This window comes from Lissotriton helveticus, chromosome 3_2 (genome assembly GCF_964261635.1).
Source record: "Lissotriton helveticus chromosome 3_2, aLisHel1.1, whole genome shotgun sequence".
Classification (NCBI taxonomy): Eukaryota; Metazoa; Chordata; class Amphibia; order Caudata; family Salamandridae; genus Lissotriton; species Lissotriton helveticus.
Genome location: NC_136062.1, coordinates 35,717,317 through 35,744,887, shown reverse-complemented (window position 1 = coordinate 35,744,887; position 27,571 = coordinate 35,717,317). Strand labels below are relative to the sequence as shown.

The 27,571-nt window shown below is 42.8% G+C and overlaps 1 protein-coding gene across 6 annotated transcripts in view; it reads right to left on the bottom strand.

The window, feature by feature from the left end:
- Positions 1-27,571, bottom strand: part of ATP8B4 (ATPase phospholipid transporting 8B4 (putative)) — a 4,589,528-nt gene that overhangs the window by 1,188,070 nt on the left and 3,373,887 nt on the right. For all 6 annotated transcript variants that reach the window (XR_013609828.1, XR_013609825.1, XR_013609826.1 and 3 more), the window contains one exon: positions 19,017-19,262. Coding sequence is in view for 2 of the 6 variants with exons in the window: in XM_078684774.1 (XP_078540900.1) it covers positions 19,017-19,262 (246 nt within the window). In the remaining 4 variants the exon portion in view is untranslated. The remainder of the gene's footprint in view (positions 1-19,016; positions 19,263-27,571) is intronic.

Sequence of the window (27,571 nt, the reverse complement as noted above, 5' to 3'; positions counted from 1 at the left end):
CAAATGACATCACTGATGATATCTCTTTTGACATCAATGGTCACATCAATGATGATATCATTAATGTGACAATACAATGCATCTCCTCAACTTTAATATAACCTCTGTTACACCCAGTGTTAAATACAGAGTATAATTTTTGAAACCATTGACACACCAATACTAGTTACTACATACGCATTCACTGATTCCTACGTCTACACACACATTCACTCATTCACCCATACAATCATTCATACATACAATCACTCATCTTTACAACACTATCATATGCACTCATACACCTATACAGACACTCACACTCTGCCACTCATCCATGGAGTTACTCACACACCTAGTCAGTCCTGTAAAGAATCAATCACACTTCCATTTTCTAATCTACACAGTTAAACATAGAGTACCTTACATTTTCAAACATATACTAACACATACTTACTCTCTTATAGAATCACTGATACAAGTACACATTGATCTGCACAGAGTCACACACCTCCCAGCCAGCCATACACACACTCAGTCTCCCATACAAATACTTGTGCAACCAATCAATAACCCATATAGCTACTTATATAGCTACTGATCAACACATGCAGCAGCTTGCACAACAACAGACATACTGATGCACACTTTCAGACAGTTTAGTCACTAACCCGTGCATTTAGTAAGACGCATTTAATCACTCACTCATACAGTCAATCACGCACCTACTAAAACCTTCATTCAGACACTTATACATCCACTCATTCTTCAATATGTAAAACATATTTAAACTTTACAGAAACACATAATCACTGGATGTTGTCATCAGTGATGTCATCAGTGATGTCACTGACCATGTCATGAATGATGTAATATGTGACATCATCAGCAGTGGATTGCGGGTGCGCGATATATAGTTAGTGCAACTAACTATATATGGAATTTCAATGGTTTTGTGTGAGTGAAATAAGGTTTTCTAAATGCTAATTCCTAACTATATATGGTCTATAACCTATGGTTTTTTCAGTGAATTTTCAAGGTTTTGTAAATGCTAATTCCTAACTATATATGGTCTATAACCTATGGTTTTTTCTGTGAATTTCATTGTTTTTTTAACAGCTAATATCTGTAGCTGTAAAATGTATTCTTCTTTAAATCCAAAAATATATTTTATATGTTTATGAATAATTTTTTTTTTAAATATTTTTTTTTCTTCGTTCCCGCTTCGCGAATCGGGAAGCTTCCCGTTAGCTGACCTTGATGCCGCGAAATAGACCGCGAGCCGGTAAACGTTTCTTTACCGCAAGTGCCGCGTTAGAAAACAACATCGTGACGCCTCCCGTCCGCATGACGTTCCACGTTGTCGCGTGATACGTCATATGACGTGCTACGTTAGCGAACTGGTACGCGAAGCGAGTGCCAAAGCGCAGGTTTCTGGAAGCAAACCGGGAGGCCCTGCAAAGCGCTTAACGTAAACACAGCAAGTCATGTGACTTGGTAATAACACTTTTCATTGGTTCATTTCACTTTTGGTTTCCTAATGATGTAAGACTAGGTCATATAATCTAAAATGAACACTTTTGATTGGTTGAGAACTCTTGTTTTTCCCAAATGATGAAAATCCCTCCTTCTTTCCTCACTCTGACTTTCATCATTGTGAGAGAAAGACCCTTTGTGATCACTGAGCAATGGCTTCTTTAGTAGCTTCAGCTGGTGCTTCCCCACCACCTCCACCACATCCAAGGAAGAGTGGACCACCTGCTCAAGTTGTAATTCAACAAGAAGAAGAAGAAGAGGAACAGGAGGACGAGCACGAAGAGAGGCAGTTTTTGCCTGAGCAGCCCAAGACGTCTCACCGGAAAGAAAACTTCATTTGGCAATTTTTTAAAATTCCCAAAGGTCAGAAAAAAGTAAATGCAAGATACGTAACTTGCCTTATATGTCAAGATAGACTGTCCAGAGGGACCGACAAAAAATACAGTTTCGGAAACTACACAATGCATCGCCATATGACTAGGTGGCATCCTAACAACTACAGTGCTGCACAGTTTCGGAACGACCTAGATAATCTCCCTATTATGGCCAGAAGATCTGTTGTACCGGAAGTAACGGGACCAGAGGGCAGGGAGATGGTGCCAAATATACAAATGAGATTTGGTGAAGTAAAACACACCTGCGTATTTTGCGATGGATTCATTTCCTACGGAGAAAGAAGCATCACTCTGATCAACAGAGCTATTGACTATCATATGCAAGTTTGTCCGAAACGCCCAAAATAATAAATACTTCTTTTTTTTGTTTTGTTGCTCCTGTTGAGCCCTTTACAATGAATCGTTTTCATTGCCCCCTCCAAGAAAAACCCAAAAAAATATAAAACTGTTCCGAAAAATTCAAAAACATTAAAAAAATGTTCAGAAAAATAAAAAAAAAAGTTCTTTTCAGAACTACCTCCCCGTTATTAAAAAATTGGTACAATATTTGGAACTGTGCCAACCTCTATTTCTCTTAGTTCGCTTCCTAGTTCGCTCGCTGGTACGCGAACTGGAAGCGAACCAAAAACAGTAAGTATAAGGGAAGGAAACACACACTTATGTTAAAAGAAAGACAGCTATAGGGGAGTAAACTAGAGATACTATTACCCATAATCCACTACTGATGATGTCACATATTACATCATTCATGACATGCTCAGTGACATCATCAGCAGAGGATTGCGGGTTTTTTGGCAACATGCCTTATCCACGGTTTAATAACGCTGCCTTTTGCTTTATATAAGTTTTCAAATTGTATGAAATATATACCAATAGGTCTTTATGAACCTTTAGGTAGTGCTTTTGTTCATGAGGTCTGGTCGCTTCCATACACATACAGATGTTTCAAAGATGATCAAGAAGTTTATCTGAATGGAGAGGAATGCACTGAGACGCCAGATCATTCACTAATGTGTAGGCACATACAGTTACACGATTCATGCAACAAACACCGACCAAATATGGCTTGCGTGTTGCAAGGCACGCCAGTTCCTGCTATCATCCCCACGTTCAAGTTGTTGGAAAATGGTAGTTATTTGATGCTCAATAATGAAGATTGTTCTGAGTTAATTAAAAGTATTCCTTTTATCGTAACAGTAAGTGAACGGGTTATTTGCTGCAGAAATGTTTTATTTCCTCCCACACATGAACATAGGGAGTTTTCAATCTGGCCACAAATACCAACCTTGGGACACGTTTCAACGGCATGACAAGAATAAGAGCTCTTTTGTCTCAGAGAGAGGTGGCCTTGAGTTCGGCCCGTGAAACTTTCGTACTTCACATAGCGAACACCCGTACACAGGTTTGCCTTTCAATTTCAGCAACATGTTTCCGACTATCTTTAACGCATCCTCCACAAAATCCCTGGCACACTTTTTTAAAGTTGTTACCAGTGGTCTCGTGACTTCATTTGAGAAAATCTTTGGAGTCATCCCTGCTCCCTTTCATTCCATTTTCTCCACTCTGGTTCGTGGATTGCATTTTTACTTGCATTACCAGCGGACGCTCTTGTGCTTTTTTACATTTTTAAATATGGATGTCCCTCCTATGCAACCTCCGACCCTGCAGCTGCTGACACTGTTCCGCAATCGCATGCTAGAATATTATGGCACAATGCCGTTGGCGATATTAAGCACGGCATATGGATTATCTTTTCGGTTCTCCTACTTCACCTGTGTCCAGCCTGTATTTCACTGCCTGACCTGTGATTTCGATTGGGCCATTGATTTGTGTCTCTGCGGACCGGTTTCTCCTGACGTCGACTTTAATCAGCTGATGACTCCTATCATTACTCACGAGTTGATTTGTCCTGGCGAAAGGATTATGGCTGTGGCATTGATGCATGGACTACTTGGTCCCTGGAATTTACTGGCGGCAGCACAGTCTTTCTTGGAACACAGCTTTCTTGAAAACCCACCGAGCTGTCCTCTGATGGTGATAGAGGATCCGGTGCTGGGAGAGCACGTATGTTCTTTTCCGCTTTTAAATTGGATGGCTGAACTGTTTTCGGATGAAGACGGTGACTTCCTGTTGGAGGCTGTTGCAGCTTATTTTGCATACACAGTTATGTCATAGACCTTTTTCATGTTTCATATGCTGAGTACTAGCATTTCATTGACAATTCATTGACTTAATTGTCAAGTTTTTATTATTTACCTTGCCTATTGGCTTAAGACTCGATAAAGTACTTGGCTGTTTTATTTTTCTTTAGCATTGAATTTTCCTAGTTTTTAATGCTTTACCTTGCGGACCGTCCACATATAAACTTGCAATCTGCTCTCATGAGATGGCACTTCTATTATCTTATTCAGTTCGTTTCCGGATCATGAGGAGGTGTCATCTAGGTCCTGGATATCTTTACACCGTGTTAAGTTAGCATGGGCTCATTACCGGTTTAAACGCCATTTTTCCTTTTTTGCAACTTCTGCACACGACATTTAGTTGTTGCTTTAGCTTTCCACCTAGTAGTTCATCGTGGTTTACATGAGAATAATATGTTATTGGTCTACTATCTGCTTTACTTGTTAAACTATATCTGTACAGCGAGTGCTAAAGTTTCAAGAACAACACGATACAGAATTGTTATGAGGTCTGATCTCCACGACTTCATACTCATAACATAAGTGCAACTTCTGCCAATTCTGGGCATGAGGCGGGTTTTATATTGCTTTGCCGAACACACATACACAACAGTTGATGCGGTTCACATGAAGAGAGAGCTGGTGTATGCTGATGTGATTCCTTCAAATCTAAGACACTAAAGTATGGGCACGCCCTAAACCAACACAAAGAGACCTTCTTAGCAAATAATATAATATGTGTATTAGGGAGGGTGAGATATAAGCAGCCGCGGGCCGTGGAGGGAGTTACGGTGAGGCAGGGAGGCGGGGAGGGGGAGAAGCAGGGTGGAGCCCTCTCTACCTTGCCCCTCCCCCTCCCCGCCTCCCTGCCCCACCGTAACTCCCTCCACGGCCCGCGGCTGCTTATAAGTGTTGCTAACTCTTATTCATTTACAGCATGTTAACATACTGTCACCATTCGCTTTTTATGTACTAGTAACTATGCTGGTAATTTTGCTACTGATAATATGTGTACTTGTATTCTCCACCCTGCTTCTCCCCCTCCCCGCCTCCCTGCCTCACCGTAACTCCCTCCACGGCCCGCGGCTGCTTATAAGTGTTGCTAACTCTTATTCATTTACAGCATGTTAACATACTATCACCATTCACTTTTTATGTACTAGTAACTATGCTGGTAATTTTGCTACTGATAATATGTGTACTTTTATTATCTAAGGTACTACGCCTGAGAAGACGGCATTAGTAAATAAACATTTCAAATACACATGTGTTCTTCTTAACTCCATGTTCTGGTTTCTAAGAAATATATAACGACCGACTGTTCATGAGTTCCACGTATCCTGAGGTACTATAAGTTCATATTATGGATTGTCTAAACATTGAGAGTTTGTTATATCCAATGTGACACTGTACCTAGCTTGCTAAATAGTTTTTGATTACTAACGTGAGTTTTGGGACACCCTAATTCGCCGAGGTTCCAATCCTCTGTCCACAGTTCTGTGTGAGAACAGAAACCCTGCGACAGGGGCACCCCCGACCCTTGCTGGACCTTCATCACACTTGCGATACAACTCCAGCAATGCGCCACCTTTACGGCACAGATACATCACGCATCTGTGCTGTTTTTGCCCCGTGATGCGCCGCATTGTAAATGCAGCACACCATAGGTGACGGAACAGCGGCACAGAATGACTAACACATCCCTGGTGATGCGCCAGTCATCATAAATCTATCCCTATGCTTCTTATCTTGTTAGAGATGAACCGCCATATGTATCATCAAAGTTATTTGCATTTCCTAAATAGCGAACTTTAAGGAATAAATAGCGATTCTTTACCATTCCTAGTTTGCGATGAGCTATTTGCTAATTAGCCGAATGTAGCCCAATGAAGCCCAATGTAGCCCAATGTAGCCCAAAGATGGCCGCCAGACACACAAAAAAACAAATGTAGCCCAAATATCAGCCAGATGTAGCCCAACTATAGCCCAGTGACAGAATGACCAATCAGCTTCGCAAACCTCCGTTACGCGAAGCGGAGCGCTGTTACAGATATATATCTTTTTTTGAACGTTAATTTCTCAAAATCCACTGGAGCACATATATTGAGACCTAGCAAAGGCACATCGGGCTACCAGTCCCTAATATTTTGCCAAGTTTCGTGCAAATCCATTCAGCCGTTCAATTATTATTTTTATTATTTTTTTTTGCCCCGCGGGCCCTTTTAAAACCTCCACATCAAACCTAGGGGGTCAGCGAGGATCTACTATGCCCCCTTATAGTTATTTCCCCCTTTGTTTTGACCTCCTCTTGTCTCTCGATCCTACCGAGAGACAAGATGGCGGCCGCTACGGACTGTTTGGAATGTTGACAGACGCCGGAGAACCAATCAGCTTCGCTTCACAAAGCTCCGTTGCGCGAAAAGTCCGCGAACCAGAGCGCTAACCGGTCCGCTGTTACAGATATATATCTTTTTTTAAACGTTAATTTCTCAAAATCCACTGGAGCACATATATTGAGACCTACAAAAGGCACATCGGGCTACCAGTCCCTACAATTTTGCCAAGTTTCGTGCAAATCCATTCAGCCGTTCGGGCTAAAAGTGAGGCCAACCGCCCTATGGAAAACTCAATGTTAAAAACACGTTTTGGGACCCCCCTTTTTTCTCGGCCCCCACTGGACGAACCCCCCCCAAATTTTCAAGGGCTGCTCAGAAACAAAATGTGCCATTTTCCTGAAAATTTCAGCCAATTCCGTCCACAAACGCCAAAGTTATTAGACATAGAATTTTCAAAAAACCCATAGAGAAAAAATCCTAACTATATATACCTACTGGCGACCGCCAGTAGGTAATATATATATATATATATATATATATATATATATATATATATATATATATCACAAAGGTTGTTGACCAAGACAGTCTACAGTCAAAACGCGTTAAAAGATTAATGGATTGAATACCTAACACTTTATAATGACCCACCTGAGTGTGCGCTTTTTTGGACCTTTGTGATACAAATAAATAAATAAATATATATATATATATATATATATATATATATATATATATATATATATATATATATATATATATATATATATATGCAACAGCTGCAGCCTCCCAAAGCTCCGTATTGCACGACCAAGGAAAACCACACGAATCCAGCGTAATTGAAGGCACAAGGGTTTATTTAAAAGCTGAGCCTACCAAAATATATATATATATATACATTTATTGAAAAAACCATAGGTTTCAGGGGTGTTTTAGGTTAGCTGAACATTTCACTCATACAAAACCATTGAAATTCCTCCGTTATAGTTAGTTGTACTAACTGTAACTCTCGCGCCCGCAATCCACTGGTGATGATGTCACATATTACATCATTCATGACATGGTCAGTGACATCACTGATGACATCACTGATGACATCTCAAATGATATCACTGATGACATCATCCAGTGAATGTGGTTTGGTTTGTTATTTAAATATGTATTATATATATAGAAATCTGCATTTCAGAATCAGTGAATATATACTTATCTTGATGGAGGATTTAGTAGCAGTGTGATTGACTGTTTATTTGACTAATTTATAGTGTCTCAATAAATATATTGGATAGTGACTAAACTGTGTGAATATCTGTATTAGTTTGTCAGTTGTTGTGTAAACTGCTGCACTAGTTGGTTACTAGCTACATGAAAGTCTATATTAGTTATTGATTAGTTAACTGATTATTTGTATGGGACAGTGAATGTGTGTGTGGTTCGGTGGGGGAATCTGTGACTGCCCAAACATATGTGAATAGTTAATTCAGTACGTATATGAGGTTAAGACTACATGTTATAATAGTTGTTTGGGTGAGTGTATATCTTCATGGGTGTGGTGATGAGCAAAAATATTTCTCAATGGTACACGTCCAACAAAGTAGAAAAAATAAAATGCAGTGTTTGTGACAGTTCTTGTATATAAACAATTATACATAAAACTCATTGATTGCATGAGTGACTGCATAGATAAATGTATACTATTAACAGTGATTTCATAACACACTAAGGGCTCCATTAGGATGACGGGCGGACATTGTCCGCCCGCCACCCTATCGCAGAACGGGACCGCCCGCCATAAGGGCGGGGGTCCCGTGGGGGGAATTAGGATGTGCCCGCCACAGTGGCGGGCACATCCTGTAGTTTTAGCATTGTGGCGGGCGGTGCACTCTGCACCGCCTGCCACAATGTGAAAAATGCTTTTTTGCATTTGCATATGCAAAGCGGCAGGCACCGCGCGGTGCCTGCCGCTTTGCATATGCAAATGTGGGGGGGTACCATAGGTACCCCCCATGTGCCCCCGACAGTGGTGGCAACCTGGGGGCCCTGCAGGGGGCACCCGCACCAATCTCCGCCTGCCTTTCCGTGGCGGCATTGCCGCCGCGGAAAGGCCTCTTCATATTGCCATTGTAATATGGCTGGCGGTGTCCATTGGACACCGCCACCATATTAATCTATTACCGCCGCGGTCGCAGGGCGACCACGGCGGTAAAGCGGCGGACGGTCTTTCCGTCCGCCATTGTCCCCTCCGCCATCCTAATCAGGCGGAGGGGAAAACGAGAGTGGTTGTCGGGCAGATTGCCTCCGCCAGGGTGGCGGTGGCCACCGCCACCATGGCGGAGGCAATCCGCCCGATATCGTAATGGAGCCCTTAGTATGAGTTACTAACTATATGAATAAATGAACTGCTATTTGTATAAATGTGTAGCTGAGTAAATGTAAAGGGGATACATTGTTTGCAAAACTGAGTAGGATGACTGCATAACTGAATAGGATGTGTGCTGGTGTCAATATAGGTGTATAAGTATATTTGATAGTGTTCTATTGATCATTGACAACATGTATGAGTGAAATTATAGGTAATTGATTAGATGTGTGTGTAGATCTAGGAATCACTGAGTGGGTTTTTAGATACTTGTATTGCTGTGTCAATGGATGCAAATATGGTACTCTGTATTTTACAGTGAGTGATGAAAAGTTATACTAGTGTATGATGAGGTGTATCTGATTGTCACATGGATGATGTCATCAGTGATGTCATCAGTGATGTCACTGACTATGTCATGAATTATATAATATGTGACTTCATCACCAGTGGATTGTGGGCACGAGAGTTACAGTTAGTACAACTAACAATAACGGAGAAATGTCAATGGTTTTGTATGAGTGAAATCTCCTGCTAACTATAACACCCCTGAAACCTATGGTGTTTTCAATGAATTTCTAAGGTTTTTTAAATGATAATTCCTAACTATAACCTGCCTGAAACCTATGGAATTTTCAGTGAATTTAAAAGGTTTTTTAAATGTCAATATCTAACTACAATATCCCTATAACCTATAGTGTTTTTTTAGTAAATTTTAAAAACACGTGTATACTTTTTATAGTGAAAACAAACTTAACAATAGTGTTTCATAACTTATAATTATAGCTCCTGGTTTTATGGTTTTTATTTTTGGGACATTTCCATCTGTATTTATCCATATTCTTTTTTAAATAATTGTATCTGTATTTACCCATATATATTTCAGGTTTTGTAAAAACATGAATCTGAAATTAGTAAATTTCCACATTTATTTTACTGATAAATATGCACTCATGGCTGAAAGACTGACCCTTTTCACTCATTTAAACACTCTTCGATGATAAACTATACACAACCTTCATGTTAAAATGTGCAAGTTTTCTTATAAGAGCATATATATTGCTCTTTAAAGCTCTTTACTAAAAGTTTTTTATTGTTTTTACCCTTTTACTTTTAGAACGACAGACCTATTGGCCTAGTACTCATCATTGATAGCATTTAGAATCGCTCAAAAAATAACGCAATTTCCGTATTTATCCACACTTTAAAATAAATACAGAGTGGAATATAAATACTTATCTGTCTGTATTTTTCAGTAAAAATCAGTAAAAACATAAAACAAGGAGCCCTACTTATAATTTAAGAATGTTTTCAACTTAATTAGCAGTAATTAACATATAAGTGTGGTGAAAGTATGACGCAGCACCTATTATACCTGACTTCGAACAACAGCGTTCACAGTTCGATTCCAAAGTCCATCAGCATCTTAGCCCACCACTATCTCACTGTAGGTAACACCTTGCTTAATCTTCCCAAGCGCCAGCACACCTTTCCGAGGGTAGCTTTGTGCTATACAAATGCTGGCATTTTTTTTAATTTAACAGCATAGTGATGAGAAATATTAGCACGTTTTTTTTTCTTCTGTTCTAAACAATATTTTTTTTATGTCTTCTATTTAGATGTTTTTAATCATGAGAATGCAAAGGACACAGTTTACCAGGTAACACTGTTTAAACTCTCCAACGTTTGTAGATAATATGGACCTTATGCGTGTTACTATGGAAAATTAAACTTTTACAGCTTCACAGTTTGTAACTTTTCCCAACACGTGCACAAATGTAAATGTAAATGTAAATGGAACTTGTAAAGCGCGAACTGCCGCTCCGAAAGGAGCATCCTGGCGCTATAAGAAGGAGGGCAGGTGTCGTACTGGGCTTTATATTAAGGAGTGACAGAGACTGTCAGTGGCATTGAATATCCATGTTTTAAGGCTCTCCTAAAGAGAGTCTCAGTGCTGGAAAGTCTTAAGTAGGATGGGAGTTGGTTCCAAGCCTTAGGTCCCAGTACGGCAATGGACTTCCCTCCTCTGGTTTTATATTTAAATTTTGGCTGTTTAAGGAGATTGGCCCCTGAAGATTGTAGTGTTCCGGTTGGTGAGTAATGGGTGAATCTTTTTGCCAGGTATTTGGGGCCAATGTTATTCATCCCTCTAAAAGTGATAAGAATAATTTTGAAGAGGATTCTTTTGTGCAGTGGTAACCAGCGGAGGCTTTTTAGGGCAGCTGATGCTGATGATCTACGAGGAAGTTTCAGCACCAAGCGGGCAGCAGCATGTTGGACTGTTTGGAATTGTTTTAGCGTTTGTTTTTTTATGCCTGCTAGGATACCATTACAATAGTCAAGACGTGAAAGGACTAAGGCCACTGCAACTGTCTTTCTTGTGGTCACTGGGAGGAAACCAAAGAACTTTTTTAAGGATCTGATAATAGCAAAGCTTGACCCAGGGTTAATGCGGGCATGGTGGTCGAATGAGAGACCTGAGTCGAATTGAACTCCCAGGTTCCTTGCGGTGTTAACTGTCTGGGGTGGAGGCAATTCTCCTTCAGGCCACCAGTCACTGGGGTTAAAGATTGTCCCCTTACAAATAGGTATAATTTCTGTTTTTTCTGTATTGCATTTTAAGTGGTTTGATTCCATCCATTTGAATACCTGTGTTAGGCATTCTTTGAGGTTGTGTTCAGCTTCTGTGGAACTATTCTCCAACGAGACGATCAGTTGGGTGTTTTCAGCGTAGGACATTACTTGGATACCAAATGACTCAATAAGTACTATGAGTGGGGCCATATAAATATTAAAAAGTAACGGGCTCAAGGAGGAGCCCTGGGGCACTCCAGATGTCATTTTCTGTTTTTTGGAGGTGAAGGGCCCAAGGATAACTGATTGTGTTCGATCGGTTAGAAAGGATTTCAGCCAGTCCAGGGCGGTATCACAGACACCTCTTCTTTTTAATCTGGTGATAGGGATTGTATGGGAAATGGTGTTGAATGCCGCAGAGAGATCCAATAGTTTCAGAACTGCCTTTTTCCCTGAGTCTGTGATGTTTTTAAGGGTTTTGACACTTCGAGCAATGCTGACTCACATTATCAAGAACATGGGGCAACACTTTTATTAAGTATAGCAGAAAAAAGGAGGGTATGGCCATGCTTAACTGATATTTTATGAAATTCGACTTTTATTCATCACCCCTTTCATAAATACAGCATAAATTTCTGAAGAAAGTTTATTTGTAATTGCTAAATAAAAACTGTTTCAAACCTAGACTGAAATTGTTGCTGCGCAACCACACCTCCCCATCAGAAAAGCAAACACCACATTATAAGTAAATAGTGCTCCTGGGAAGTATACCACCCGCAAACTTGATAAAAAAACATCGCAAGACACTGTCATTTTTACACCGTGATTTGTACACCCCACAGCAATTATATATCAAAACAATTGTTACCTTCACAGTCCCTGTCCACCACCTTGTGACCACTGTACAGAGTTAATAGTGTTCCTACCCTCCCCTCTACTACTTTCTTTTCCCATACTCCTTTGGTAGTGCATCACAAAATGACTGACAACAGTGAACCGTTTCCACCCAATAAGGAGCAAACTTGTGCGCGGAACACTTTAGCCAATAAAATGTCCATGTTGTTCCGCAGAGGAGGAAGGAATGACTGCCAACACTTCTACTTTTAATGCTTCACAGCCAATGTACATTAAGCTTCGTAAGGTCCCGCTTGGAACACGTTACCCAATGAAATGTCCCAAATACTCCGCGAAGAGGGAAGAAATCGCTGACAACTTTCAATGGTTTACAGCCAATCAACATTAAACTTGGAAAAGTCCTCCTTGGAACATGTCGGCAAATCAGATGTCCCTCCTACTCCGCAGAGCAGAAGTGAATGTCTGCCAACACTTCTACTTTCAATAGTTCACCACCAATCAACATTAAGCTGTAGAAGCTCCTCCTTAGAGCACGTCAGCCAATTAGATGTCCCTCCTACTCCGCGGAGAGGAAGTGAATGGCTGGCAACACTTCTACTTTCAATAGTTCGCAACCAACCAACATAAAGCTCAGGAAGGTCCTCCTTTCACATGTAGATGTCCTTCCTACTCTCCGGAACAGAAGTGAATTGCAGAAAACAATTCTACTTCCGATGGTTCACACCCAATGAACATTAAGCTTGTTGTTGGAACACCTCAGCCAATTAAAAGTTAATTTTGTTCCACCCACACATACAGAACACGCCCTCCCACATATTAATACATTTCCTGTAACAAAGTGACTCTATCCATAACAAAAGTGAACACTGCCTAATAAATAAACATTATTCCACATTATATTAAAGAAAAGCCGCAATTCGCTGCATTGTTGTTTTCCCGATATAATTTCCACAGCCTACTGCACCCCCCTCTCAACATAAGTGAAGCACCGGGACTGTGGGGGCCCCAGCGAACCCCCGCTATTATTTTTTTAACAAATTCCCCCGGGACCTATTTTCACAGCCTACTGTACCCCCTCTCAACATAACTGAAGCCCCAGGGCTGCGGAGTCCCCAGCGAGTCCCCGCTAATATTTTCATTATATTTTCCACTGATTTTTCAACCTTGCTTCTACCGATGCACAAAATGGCTGCCAACACTTCCTGGTTTCGAATGTTGACAACCACTTGACAGCCAATCAGCATTCAGCGCGTGATCGGGAAGGTGCGCTTAGTGTGTGCGAAAGAAATGCGCATCCACCGAGGCCATAGATATATATGTACTTTTACTTGTAATTTTCTCAGAAACTACTAAACATATTTACACCATTAAAGCAAAAGGCACGAGTCTGAACCGAGGACTACCTCTTTGCCAAATTTAGTATAATTCCTTTCAAGCATTTGGGCTGTAGCCGTGATGAACGATTCCTATGAAAAATTGCATGGGGAAAACACGTTTTGGGACCCCCCTTTTATCTAGGCCCCCGCTTCAAATGCAATATTTTAGACCCCGGGATTTCTACTTTCCAGGTAGCTAATTTTTAAACAAGCTCAGGAGCCCGCGCTTCGTTTTTATTTTTTTTACGGCGGATCCATGCACCCACCGCCAATTTCTCTGTTTTTTCAACCAAAAATATTTTGGGGGGCCCTACGCAGATCTAGAGAGTTGAAATATTTCTTACCTGCCCCCTTTATACATTTTAAACACTTGTTCCACTAATTTCTAGATCCTGGCTTCTACCGAGGCACAAAATGGCTGCCAACACTTCCTGGGTTCGAATGTTGACAACCACTTGACAGCAAATCAGAATTCTGCGCATGATCGGGACGGTGCGCTTATAATCCGCACATCCACTGAGGCCATAGTATATGTACATTTAATTGTAATTTTCTCAGGAACTTCTAAACAGATTCACACCATATAAGCAAAAGGCACGAGTCTGAACCAAGGACTACAACTTTGTCGAATTTGGTGTTATTCCGTTCAGCCGTTCGGGCTGTAGCCGCAATGAACGGTACCTATGGAAAGTTGCATGGGGAAAACACGTTTTGGGACCCACCTTTTTTCTCAGCCCCTGCTTCACAAATCGTCCCAAAATTTTCAGGATAGGAGCGGACTGGAGCGCCCCACCAGTTTTTAAAATTTCGCAGAGATTCGTGAACCGGCGCAAAAGTCATTCCAAATAGAATGTTGCGGATTTATATGGAAAATAGGTCCTAACTATAACTACCTACTGGCGACTAGTAGAGTTTTTAGGTTTAGGGTTGGGTAGGGGTTTAGGGATGGATGGGGTATAGGGTGGTAAGGGTAGTTTTAGGGTTTATGGGTGGTATTGGGTGGTAAGGATATCTTTATGGTTTTGGGGTGGGTAAGGGTATTGGGCTCTAATGGTATTTTTAGGGTTTAGCGATGGGTAAAGGTATTGGGTAATAAGGGTGTTTTTAGGGTTTAGTGGTATTGGGTTGTAAGGGTTATTAAAAATGGGGTGATTGGGGGTCTTCTCCCCAAAATAGAAATTATATATATATATATATATATATATATATATATATTCTCTTCAACAAACACCCAAAGCTTTGGAGGAGCACTCAGCAACAGAGTTGAATGTGAAAACCGGATGGTTGGTCTGTTGCCGAGTGCTCTTCCAAAGCTTTCTGTTGTATTTGAAGAAAATACCGCATGGCAGTCCTGTCATGGGAAGATACACCATCTCTACAGAACATACAGAGAGGCCGGGTTTTGGAAACCAGTTTCCGAGATCAAACAGTGCAACAAGCCGAGAATAGAGAAACTCTCCTTGCCAACCAGAGTCCAACAAAGGAAGAAAAAAGCTTTTAAAATGGAATTACGAACAGCCACCCACTAAGTGGAAATAATGCACTATACATGACAACATGTCCCAGCATGCCAAGCAATGAGCTAAACCCACTAAGGGCAATTAAATAAATAATATGGCATGCGTAATGAGCCCTGATGGTTGTAATTCAAAGCAATCCTATGAATAAGATGCTGGATGCATTAAAACGCATCAGGCAGTGAAGATTCTCTTGGGAGGTTAGGGATAGTTGAATGTGAAAACCGGATGGTTTGTCTGTTGGCGAGTGCTCTTCCAAAGCTTTGGGCGTTTGTTAAAGAAAAAAATTATATATATATACAGTCGTAGGGTACTCTCGTATTCTGTCCCAGGCCTGATGCAGTCAAAAAAGATCAAGCATTTTATTACCTGCACAACACCATATGTGGTGTACTGCCTTATATGTCCCTGCGGACACAAATATATAGGGAGTACAATCAATGGGGTCAAAATGCGTATTCTAGAACACCAACGGGCCATCATGAATAAGGACATAACGTACCCTGTGGCCAGGCATTTTGCTCAGGCTCACCAGAGCAATCGTGAACTTCTCCAATATTTTGGTATGGATCATGTCCCTTTAAATCCCAGGGGAGGTGACAGATTGACACGTCTACGTAGGCTAGAATCGCGTCACATAATCGATATGCAGACGAAACAGCCCGGTGGGTTGAATATTGGAGAGGAACTGGGTGTTCATCTGGGAAAATAATCATGGATCTGGACGTAGTTCCTCCCTTTGAACAGAACTTGGCTTATGTATCCATGCAGGTATAATTGGATGAACTGTGAACTACAGATCCTGCGGATAGTATAGCCACTGTGTTTGCCCTGCATTGTCTTTTTGATACATGTATTCTTTCAGTCAAAGTTGGATCCAATCTACTTGCTTTGCTGTGTACAAATATGTATATAGATGTATATATATCTGTTTTCTTTTTTCTTTGTGCTTGTTTTTTCACTTCTTCCTCTCTGCCTTACTTCTCCCTCCTCTTCCCTGCCTTCTCTTTTTTCCTCTTTTCCTCTTTTCAAACCCTCTTAACATCATAGTAGAATGTTGGCCATTTGCAGAGACCTATGGCCTATAATTTCACTTGGTTGATTTATGTAGTGAAATGTAAATAGAGTTGATTCTAGGGGGATTGTCTCAACCTATTCAATATCTGATTAATGTAAATATGAGAGTTATGCAGTGGTGGATTGAGGAATTGATCTCACAAATAATGAGTTTTGAATTTTGTTTGATTATGACTTTGCCGGTCTATTATAGTCGGTGACATGCCGATGCACGGCGAGATTTTGGATTTAACCGACTTGGGTTGACATCAAATGTGATTGCAACAATGATCATAAATGCACCACCCACAGTGTAATAGGTGAATGATCCCTAATCTGGTATGGGATGATTGTATATTGTAAATACTTTGTAAATAGGGCTGCTGAGGTTCCATAATTTGCCGATCCACGGCAAGATTAATATTATTCACTGCAATCCAGTGAATTAGGAACGAGTATAACGTAAGGGTCAATGCACAGTGTAGAAGCATAGCTCTGTGTAATAACTGACGCACTTAGAAATGGCTGCCCTTGTTACAAAGAATGAAATGATGTCCGTTTTCCTTTTCAGGTAACAGGAAATGAACTGTGTATATAGGGTGCTGGGTAACGCGGCGCGCATTGACACTGACGAAGGACTCTAAGTCCGAAACGCGTCTGTTTGTTTTTGTTTGTCAAGATAGCCGAACATTAAAATTTGAGCAAAATACCCCCGGGAGTGCGTGTTCGTCTTTTCTGAGTAAAGGACGGCTGGAGCTGCAATATATATATATATATATATATTGGTGGGCTTAGCTCATTGCTCATATATATATATATATATATACATATATATATATATATACACATTTGCCTAATTAATACTTACCTTAAATAGCCTATCAATCTAATGGTAAAGGCATACGTTGTAAAAGTATGTGTGTTGTCTGGGATGTGATCGGCCATGACAAATTCTTATCATTGCTCATTAAGACATTATACACCACAAACAAAAATAATTTTTCAATGTTAGAATTATACGTGCTAATATATCCCAACTCAAAAGGCCCAGATGATAAACGGAGGTATGAATGATATATTTTTTCTCTGTATGTATGTAAAACTTGTTGGTCTTTGCATTAAACTGAATTAATACTGATCACATATCTAGCTAAAGATGGAAACTCAATTGTGTTTTTTAAGTTTAATAAAAGATGAAAGTTCTGATACACCTAATGTTACTGATTGAAATACTGTTAGGATGAACGTTTGAAATAAACCATGCAATGATTAAAAATTATGCCTTGAATATTACATGCAGATGTTTGCATTGGAAATGTACCCCATTCATGTTATTTTACTAGGATCGGACATTGTGAAACAGATATGTAATCCAGAGATTTGTGGAACACAAAAAGTGAAGCAATGTATGTATGTGGTATTTCAGGATAAACCAAGCCAAACAGTAGTCAAGCGTTTTACAAGAAGATAATGATTAACCCTGGGCAAAGCATTACGCTACGCTTGCGAAGTTTACGAAGTTTGCGCTACTTCGCAGTACGCGAACTTCACATAGCACAGTGCAAACACGCGTAGCGTAGCGCAGCGGTAATTTTTTGCTTGCTCGCGGTCCTCAACATCAAGTTGGCGACCGTGAGCAAGCAAAATTACATCCCGGCAAGACTTTTTCCTCGTTCGCGAGCAGCAACATCAAGTTGCCGATCGCGAGCGTGGAAAATAGGCAAGATTCTCAACGTGGGGAGGTCAGGTTTCTCATTGCGAGTGGTCGCGTATGCTCCCGACTGCTCACGATGAGAAACTACCAGTCTGCGTTGAGAAAGCTGCCGCTCGAGTAAATATCTACTCGAGCGGCAAAAAACTACAGCTCGCACTTTGCAAGATGCCGTTTTCATTGATTGCACAGTGCCGGATGCTTGTCCGCACTGTGAAATCATTGAAAACAGCATCTTGCACAGTGCGAACAGGGTACTACGCAATTCGCGTAGTGCTACACGTAGCTCGCGAAGTGCACTTTGTGTAGCTTCGCGCAGCGCTACTTCGCAAACTACGCCCAGCCTATGATGTGAGTTCACTGTTTCTAAATCATGTTGTTGTTTCTAAAAAAAGTGCGTCTTCAGCTCTTTCCTAAATTGAAGTGGGGTTTGGGGATCCTGATGTATACAGGGCTGTTCCAAATCATGGGAGCATAAGTATAAGTGAAGAATGCCTGGAACCATTTTTGTTTTCTTTTTTTACGCTCCATTGCCTCTAGTATGATGGTGTGCTAAGAGCCAGTGTAGAAGATCAGTTTGTCAGTCAAATAGGCAGCATGCCTGATGTGTGATGGTTTTGCTAAAGATACCACTGGTTTTGAAGATGATGCATGTAGGCACAATGGTTTATTATTAGGATACACGCCTTTGAGCTGCATATGCCAATTTATGATGATTCAGACATGTGACTACAGATACTCTAATGATCGCTGAAGTAAGTGCATTAACCACCTGAACTTTCTTACCAGTATTATACACGGAGAATGACTGGATACATATGGATGTCGACAGCAGGTGCTTTAGTTTTCTAACGTGTCAGAAAATGCAGTCTGTTTATGACCATTGCTCATCTTTACTTCGCCACTGACTTGCATAAAAATACGCTTCCATTTCTAGCACAGGAAAATGTAATGATAATATTAATTAGCATTAACTAGAGAAAATTACATATGGTCCAGATGTTTAATAATGTAGGTTTTTGTACTTGAAGTAAAGTTCTCGATTTATATTCCTTGCAAAGGTATGTGCCCCCATTTTTTGTTTTTCTCTTCTTACATTTTCTCTTCTTGAATAGCTATTAGCAAAGAAACATTTACTGTACCTGAACGCTAACAACAATAATTAGAGATGTGGCAACAGCAACAGCAAACGACTGATAGTCTAGAATGTGTTTCCCGTCTTCACCAACTGCGTCAAGAAATGCTCCATACGGGATAAAAAAGAGGACAAAGGACGTGTAGAGACCCTGTGCTGCACAGATGAAGAAAGTGCCTTTGTTAAAGAGCAAATTTAGTTGTCCGGGTTCATACAGGTTGGTGTAGCGTAGGCTATTCTGCTCATTGACATCCTGCGGAAAAAAACACAAGCCAACAGAAACAGGAATGAATTTATAATACAAAAGAAAACATGCGAAATGCTTTTCCTTTATTTATTTATTTTTAATAAAAAAGAAGCGTTACTGTCAGCTTTTGCAGTTTCTTCATGTATATATATATACATATATGTATGACTTTACTTATCATGAAAATATACTGTATGTTTTAATGCATTTTTAGTGGGGCAACAAACAATAATTTTCTTTACGCACAATTTTAAAGAACAACACTTGCATTTACAGGGTGGGAGAAGGTAGGATCGGAGTTTTGGAATGCCCACAAATGTAGGAATGTATGGCCATTCCCAAACTTAAAATACTAACCACTGCTTGTAACGCCCAATTCTTCAAATTTCTCAGCATCATGGCAGCAACATCTTTGTGAACCTGATGCTTTCTTTTTTAGGTTTTGCATACTCAGTGCTTGCGAAAACTCTTGTATTTAAAATTTCATACAGTTCCCATTGCCGAAATACTGTGTTCATTCACTTTTGTGTTGACAGCTTCTAACTGTAAGCTTGAATGGTTGCTTTTTATTACTTAGGGGTCAATTCCCATGTTGTTAGGAAGGGCTCCAGATGGGATTTGTTATTGTCTAATCCGATTCGGAACCCTTGCTTCCCACCGAATTGTACAGTGCTTTCGACGACCGATTGCGATGCTCAGAGACCATTCGAGAAGACAGCATCTGCTCCGAAAGGCATTCGAACAGTCTGAGTCTTTCAGAGCCGATTCGTACAGCTCTATGGACACGGTTTCTTGACGAGCGATTCCGATGACTTATTCGGACAGCCATTCCGATTTGGTTTGCCAGAGACAAAACGGCACCTGGAATCTGTCTTTGGGGACCTGTTATGGGCTCCCCTTCAACCAGAGGTGTCCTAATGTGGCCCGTGGGGGTACCCAAGGGACTCCTCTTCCCAACGATGCACAATGTGGTAGGCACCATGGGGCGCTCGCAACAGGAGGCAAGGTTTTCCCCAACCGCCCCTTTTTTCGATGGGAGCCTGTGTTTGCTTTTGCGACACAGGCTCCCATTGAAGTCAAAGTGAGTCTGACCTAACAATGCTGGGAGGCATCGTAATCGGTCGTCCAGACTCACAGGACCAGATTTGTTTGGAACAGTTTCCTAACGACATTGTCATCTGCCCCTTAGTTGTGTAAAGCAGATGTTTTGGCCTCAGAATGTTTGTGGTATTTCCTATTCATGCCTCAGGACCTTTCTTTGCACTTAGTAGGCATTATGGCCTTGATTTTTTCAGCTTAATCTATTTGGACATTATGATGAAATTCTAAATGTAGCAATATACATCGCACATTAAAAATAAAGTTAATATGCAAGAGCTATGCTATATTTTATTACTAAACAGGCAACCAGAAGTGCAGTTACCTTGCAGACAACAGTGTCATGATTTGATGGTGCAGCAGGTGCAATAGCAGTGGGACCAAACGTTGTAAGAACTCCTCTATACATATAATATTGCTATATTTGACTTCCAAACAGGCAGGAACCTTTGTATTTACCTTGCAGTTAAAAGGGGCATGATTTGAATGGTGCATCCGGTGCAGTGGCACTGGTAAAAAGTTCTAGAGACCAGATTATTGCTAAATTCTACTACTAAACAAGACAGTCATAAGTGTGTTTATTTAAGAGGCAATAGGGTCAGGAATTGAATGGTGCAGCAGAGGCAGTGCAGTAGCAGCAGGACCAAAAGCTTCAGGCACCCTACTAATCACCTAATTTTTTATATATTTTACTCCTAAACAGGCAGTCACTAGTGCAGTTACCTTGCAGACAACAGAGTCATAATCTGAATGATGCAGTAGGTGCAGTGGCACCAGACCCAAAATTTGTCAGAACTCCTGTAAACACCTAATATTGCTATATTTTACTACTTTACAGGCACACACAATTGCAGTGATCTTGCCGTTAAAAGGGGTTTGATTTGAATGGTGCAGCAGGTGCAGGGGCACCCGGGCCAAAAATTCCAGGGACCCCACTTAATGCAGAACATTGCTAAACTTAACTACTAAACAGGCAGTCACAAGTGCAGTTATGTAGAAGGCAGTAGGGTTATGGTGCAGCAGGTGTGGTGACACCGGGCCCAAAGCTCTAGGAACCCTTCTAAACACCAAATACTGCAATATTTTACTATTAACGTAAGCACGTGTTCTAGTCTGGCTTGCTTGGCTGGTTTATGGTATTGCTATTTCTATTCTTTTTCTTCTGGAGAAGTCTGTGTTACATACCGGGGATTCCAGAGGGTTGATGGTGATGCGAGATCGTGGACATTGAATGCAAGAACAAGATTTGGGTATGTCAAGCAATAAATCAAAAGAGATGCGAACACCTGCACTTCAGGATCACAACCGACCCCACCACCACCCTCAGAGGAACACTCATCTACAGACCACCCAGACCCCGAGCACAATTCAGCAACTCCATCGCCGAACTCACCAGCACCCACGCACTCGCCTCCACAGACTACATGCTCCTCGGGGACCTGAATTTCCACCTCGAGAACAACAACGACGCCAACTCCGCCACCCTGATCGACAACCTCGGCCTCAGACAACTCGTCACCACACCCACCCACGCCGCTGGCCACACACTGGACCCGATCTTCTCCACAGGCACCCACGTCGCCTTCGACCACACCACCAAACTCCACTGGACCGACCACCGCTGCATCCATTTCAGCTTCAACAAACCAACCACGCACCACCGCACCCAACAGCTGCCTCGCCGCTGCTGGAGCACAGTCACCAAAGACCAGCTGATCACCACTCTCGCCCAGAACCCACCCACCGACCCCACCAACCCAGACGACGTAGCCCGCAACCTCAGACAGTGGATCAATGACTGTGCTAACACCCTCGCCCCACTCAAGAGAGCCACCTGGTTCACCGACAAGCTGCAGACCTCCAAACGCGCCTTCCGGAAACTGGAGAAGATATGGCTCAACGAACGCACTTCAGACAACCACGCATCCCACAAGGACGCTACTCGCAGACATCACCACCTCATCAGAATAGCGAAGAGATCCTCCTTCAAAGACCACCTGGATAACAATGCACACAACAAATACGAGCTCTTCAGCATCGTAAAAGAACTATCCAACCCCAGCGCCAACGCCAACTACATACCGCCCTCACAAGAATTGTGCAACGCACTAGCCATCTTCTTCCACCGCAAGATCGCTGACATCAATGACAGCTTCAACACCACGACCGCCCCGACTATGCGAGACCCCAACCCCCCTGTGAACACCACCAGGGCCAACCACCTGACCTCCTGGTCCAACGTCAACGACGACGAGACACGCAAGGTCATTACCTCCATCCACTCAGGATCTCCGTCAGACTCGTGCCCACACCACGTATTCAACAAAGCAGACGCTGCCATCGCACCCCAACTACGGAAGGTCATCAACATCTCCTTCGAAACAGCGACATTCCCGGAAAGTTGGAAACACGCCAAAATCAACACCATCCTCAAGAAGCCCAAGGCGGATCCCAAGGACCTGAAGAACTTCCGGACCATCTCCCTGCTCCCAGCGAAGGTCATCGAGAAAATAGTCAACATACAACTGGCCCGCCACCTGGAAGACTACAACATCTTGGACCCGTTGTTTTGCCATCACACTCTTAAGCCACGCCTCCTCGAAACCGGAATCCAAGAGAAGGCCCTTGACAGGACCACGTCATTCCTCTTCGGCAGAACTCAGAGTGTCCGCCTCCCACCCTTCCAATCCACCGACATCATCTGCAGTGTCCCCCAGGGCTCATCCCTCAGCCCGATGCTGTTCAACATCTACATGGCGCCCCTCGCACAAGTGGCCCGCCAACACGACCTCAACATCATCTCCTACGCCGTCGACACCCAACTCATCCTCTCCCTCACCAAGGACCCGCACACCGCCAAAACCAACCTCCATGAGGGAATGAAGACCGTCGCCGACTGGATGCAGAACAGCCGTCTGAAGCTGAACTCGGAGAAGATGGAGATACTCATCCTCTGACCCACCCCCTCAGCCTGGGACGACTCCTGGTGGCCGACCATACTGGGAGCAGCACCGACTCCCACCGACCATGCACGCACCCTAGGATTCATCCTCGACTCCTCCCTCTCCATGTCTAAACAGGTCAACGCCGTCTCCTCCTGCTACAATACCCTTCGCATGCTCCGCAGGATCTACAAGTGGATCCTGACCGAAACCAGAAGAACGGTGACACAGGCCCTCGTCAGCAGCAGACTGGACTACGGCAACGCACTCTACGCAGGAATCCCAGCCAAACACCTACTACGACTACAACCTCCTTACCCACCTACGTCAGACCCAGGACCTGCTCGCCTTCAGAAGACTACTCAAGACCAGGCTCTTCGAGCAGTAGCGGCACCCCCTCCCCTCAGCGCAATGAGACCCTCACGGGTAAGTAGCGTGCTTTACAAGTGTTCTGATTGATTGATTGATTGATTGATGGCTGGGTACTTATATAAATGTAACTGGTTAACTGGTACCTGCAGGTTTGAAGCACTATGTCAGTCTTTTTAACAGAGTGTTTTTTACTTGTAACAATTAATCCTAAAGTTTGGACCACTAGTTTTCAATATCAAATGCCACTCCATCAAGACCAGATGTCTTAACTAACTGCCTTTGTGCAATTCTACAAGGAGGTTTAAAATCACAGTTTCAAGCAACTGGAAGTCTATTTGTGTGTTTGTTCACATTAATGAGCTCATGCTGGCATGAAAAAACAAAAAGTAAATCCTTGTTTATGTTAGTGATTGTAGAGAAATATTTTGTGTGAAAATACTGTTATGCTCTGCATAAAGAATATTAGGAGCTAAATCCAAATGAATAAAACCCAATAGTGATGATTGCGGGATTATGGCAAATATTTAGGGCTTGATTATGAGTTTAGTGGTGTGAGAACGGGACCGGCACACCGCCAAACCTGTGTAGGCACCGCCCATCGTATTATGACTTTTTTAGTCACTGGTGGGTGGTTCTATGGTGTTACATGGCAGTGCCTACGATATAGGCACAGCAATGGGAACGTCAAAGGTATGTATGTATTGTGTATTTGTATAGCGCTTTACTGTCACCCGAAGGGCATCCTGGCGCTTGAGATCACTGTCAGCAACAGAAACAACATCTTACACTGCCCTAGGGAACAAGTGGGTCTTCAACGCTTTTTTAAATGGTAGAAGGTCCCTTTGACCTCATAAAAGGAGTGGCAGAGAATTAGTACCTGCAACTGCATGGACTGGTGCAGTCGGTTCAATAATAGGATATCGATGTTCAAAATATCTAAAGGAAAATATAGACTACAAAAATATCGACCCCCATACCTACATAGGTAAGTACAAAAATATTGAAGAGAAATATCGACGTAAACATATAGATGTAAAAAATATTGTTATATATTTATATATATATATCCTCGCTCCTCCGCACCTTTTTCAAAAACGGGACACTCGTAGGTGGGTGCCACTGACACGAAGATGCTCCATGTGAATATAGCGCTCAAAGGTATTCTCTCCCAGCCGGGAAGAAAAATAGCAGCACTCGTGGGGTTGTTTCACAGCTTCAGTTTATTTCCAACGCTTCACAAACGCGTTTCGTGATTCTCCGTTCTTCAGTGTGTTTACCTTATGTAAACTGAGGTGACCTTTTTACCACGAGTAACAGATGCAGAAAACAATGTAGGACTACTCGCCACAAGTGTTGATGGGTGCCATCTTGTAGTGTGCAAAACCCGCAATAATAAATACATATATAAACGTTTCTATACATATCTTCATCGCTATATACAGTATATACATCAATGTATTTACATTTTGTACAATCGCCCAACTTTGCAAGATTCTGTAGAATACCAGAATTAGTTTTAAGGCACACTACTTCTAAAAATATTGCCGTGGATCGGCCAAAGGCGGTTCCTATATAGGGAGCCGCCATGTCTCGTTACAATCTCAAACGCGCCTTTTTCCCTGCAGCCATCCCCATTCAACACATCACCGGAAACACTGCATTCTGGGACTTGTAGTTGGCCATGTGACCGCAGTGGCAGTGCGGCCACGTGACTTGGGGGCGGAACATTCCCTCCTATGAAGGCACAGCAGGACACCTAAAAGGCGGGGATTGGCTTCAATTCAGGTAACAGCGGCGTCTGAAGAAAGCTACAACGCCGAAATGCATCATGCCTATGCTGTTTTCCATTAAAGGTTCCCGTGTTTTCACCTATGTGGCCTCGTATCTTTTCTGCACTGGAGAGGATTTGTTTATTGATTGATATATATATATATATATATATTTATTTATTTATTTATTTTTGGTTTTTGTATAGCGCATAGTCACCCTTGAGTATCCCAGCGCTGAAACCTCGAACTCCTAATGGAAAAAAAAAAATAAAAAAAATTCAGAGAGACTCAGGGAAAAAGGAGAGTTTTGAGGGACTTCCTGAATCGAAGGAGGTTTGGCTCAGCTCTGAGATTTGGGGGGAGAGCGTTCCATTTTCTGGCTGTGTTCACCGAAAATCTACGGCCGCCTATGCGGGTCTTCTTCACCCTGGGGACGACAATAAGGTTTCCTTGTTCTGACCGAAGCGCTCTCGAGGGTCTGTATGGGGTGATCCAGGCGCTCAGAATGGGGGGACCTGTATTGTTCATGACCTTGTGTGCCAGACAGAGGGCCTTGAAAGCGACTCTTTCCCTTACGGGAAGCCAATGAAGTTTTTTCAAGGCAGGTTTGGCCGAAGTTCTTGCTGGGGTCTTTGTCAGCAGGCGGGCTGCGGCGTTTTGAGTTTTTTGTAGTGTTTGCAAGGTGGCTTCCGGCGCCCCGAGGTAGATTGCGTTACTGTAATCCAACCTTGCTAGCACTAAGCCTTGAATAAGTAGCAGCCGGGACTGGAATGGGAGTAGGGGGAGTACTTTCCTACATGATCTCAGGAGCCCATAACAGATGCCGGCTGTTTTCCTGGCCTGTGTCCGGAAAGTAAGATCTGTCTCTAGCCACACTCCCAGACTCTTGACCTCTGTCTTAGGGGAGGGGGGGTCACCCATACATGCGGGCCAGATGTTCGGAGGGAGACTCGGAGTTTTGTGTCCGAGAAGCAAGATCTCTGTCTTTGACCCGTTCAGTTTTAGGTCGGAGTCGCCCATCCATTGATGAACCGTGGACAGGCAGTCTTGCAGGTTGGAAGGCTGCAGCTTGGGGTGGGAGAGGGTCACCACCAATTGAGTGTCGTCAGCGTAGCTGACGATCGTGACTCCAAAAGGGGCGACCAGCTCCTCCAGGGGGGCCATATATACGTTAAAAAGCGTGGGGCTTAATGAGGAGCCCTGGGGCACTCCACATCGGAGGGGAATTGAGGGAGACCGGCTTTCTCCTTCCCAGACTTGGAAGGAACGTCGGGAGAGAAAGGATGTAAGCCATCTCAGCGCACTGTCTTGTACGCCAGTGCTCTCTAGGCGCTGGACTAGGACCTGATGGCTGACAATGTCGAATGCTGCGCTGAGGTCCAGGAGGACCACTGCCACTGATCCTCCTGTGTCCATGATTTCCCTCGCTTTTTCTACGGCCGCCAGGAGGGCGGTATCTGTGCCCTGGCCTGGTCTAAAACCTGTTTGAGAGTTCTTTAAGCAGTGGTTTGATTCCAGGAAGTGGGACAATTTTTTGTTTGCGAGCTTCTCCGCGACCTTACCTATCCAGGGGAGGAGCGAGATGGGCCGGTAATTAGATAGGTCTGTAGGATCTAGTGACGGTTTCTTCAGCAGACCTTTAACAACGGCCTCCTTCCAACTTTGTGGGACTATTCCTTGGGAAAAGGAGGTGTTGATGAGGGCCGTGAGTCTGGCTGTGATGGTTCGTGCTATGTCTTTCGTGAAACGTACGGGAACTGAGTCACTGGGGGCTCCGCTTTTCGTGGCTGCTAGAATGGTTGCCACTTCTTCTTCTGAAACTGGTCCGAATGCGGTTAAACAAGGGGATACCGGATTGTCCATGGGGTTTCCAGATGTAGGGGTGCAGTCCTTAGCGACTCCCGGGGTGGTCTGATTAGTAGCAGGTAGAGAGGAAAGGATTTTCTTGATTTTGCTATCAAAGAAATTGGCCAGGTTGACACATTTCTCCTCGGCTGCTTTGGGGTCCAGGGGTGTCTGCGGGGGGGCTGGGACATGGAGAAGCTCCTTAAGTATGGAGAAAGTCTCTTTTGCTGAGCACGAGGAATTTTGTATTCTTACCTCAAAGAAGGAGCTTTTAGCGCTGAGGAGGGCT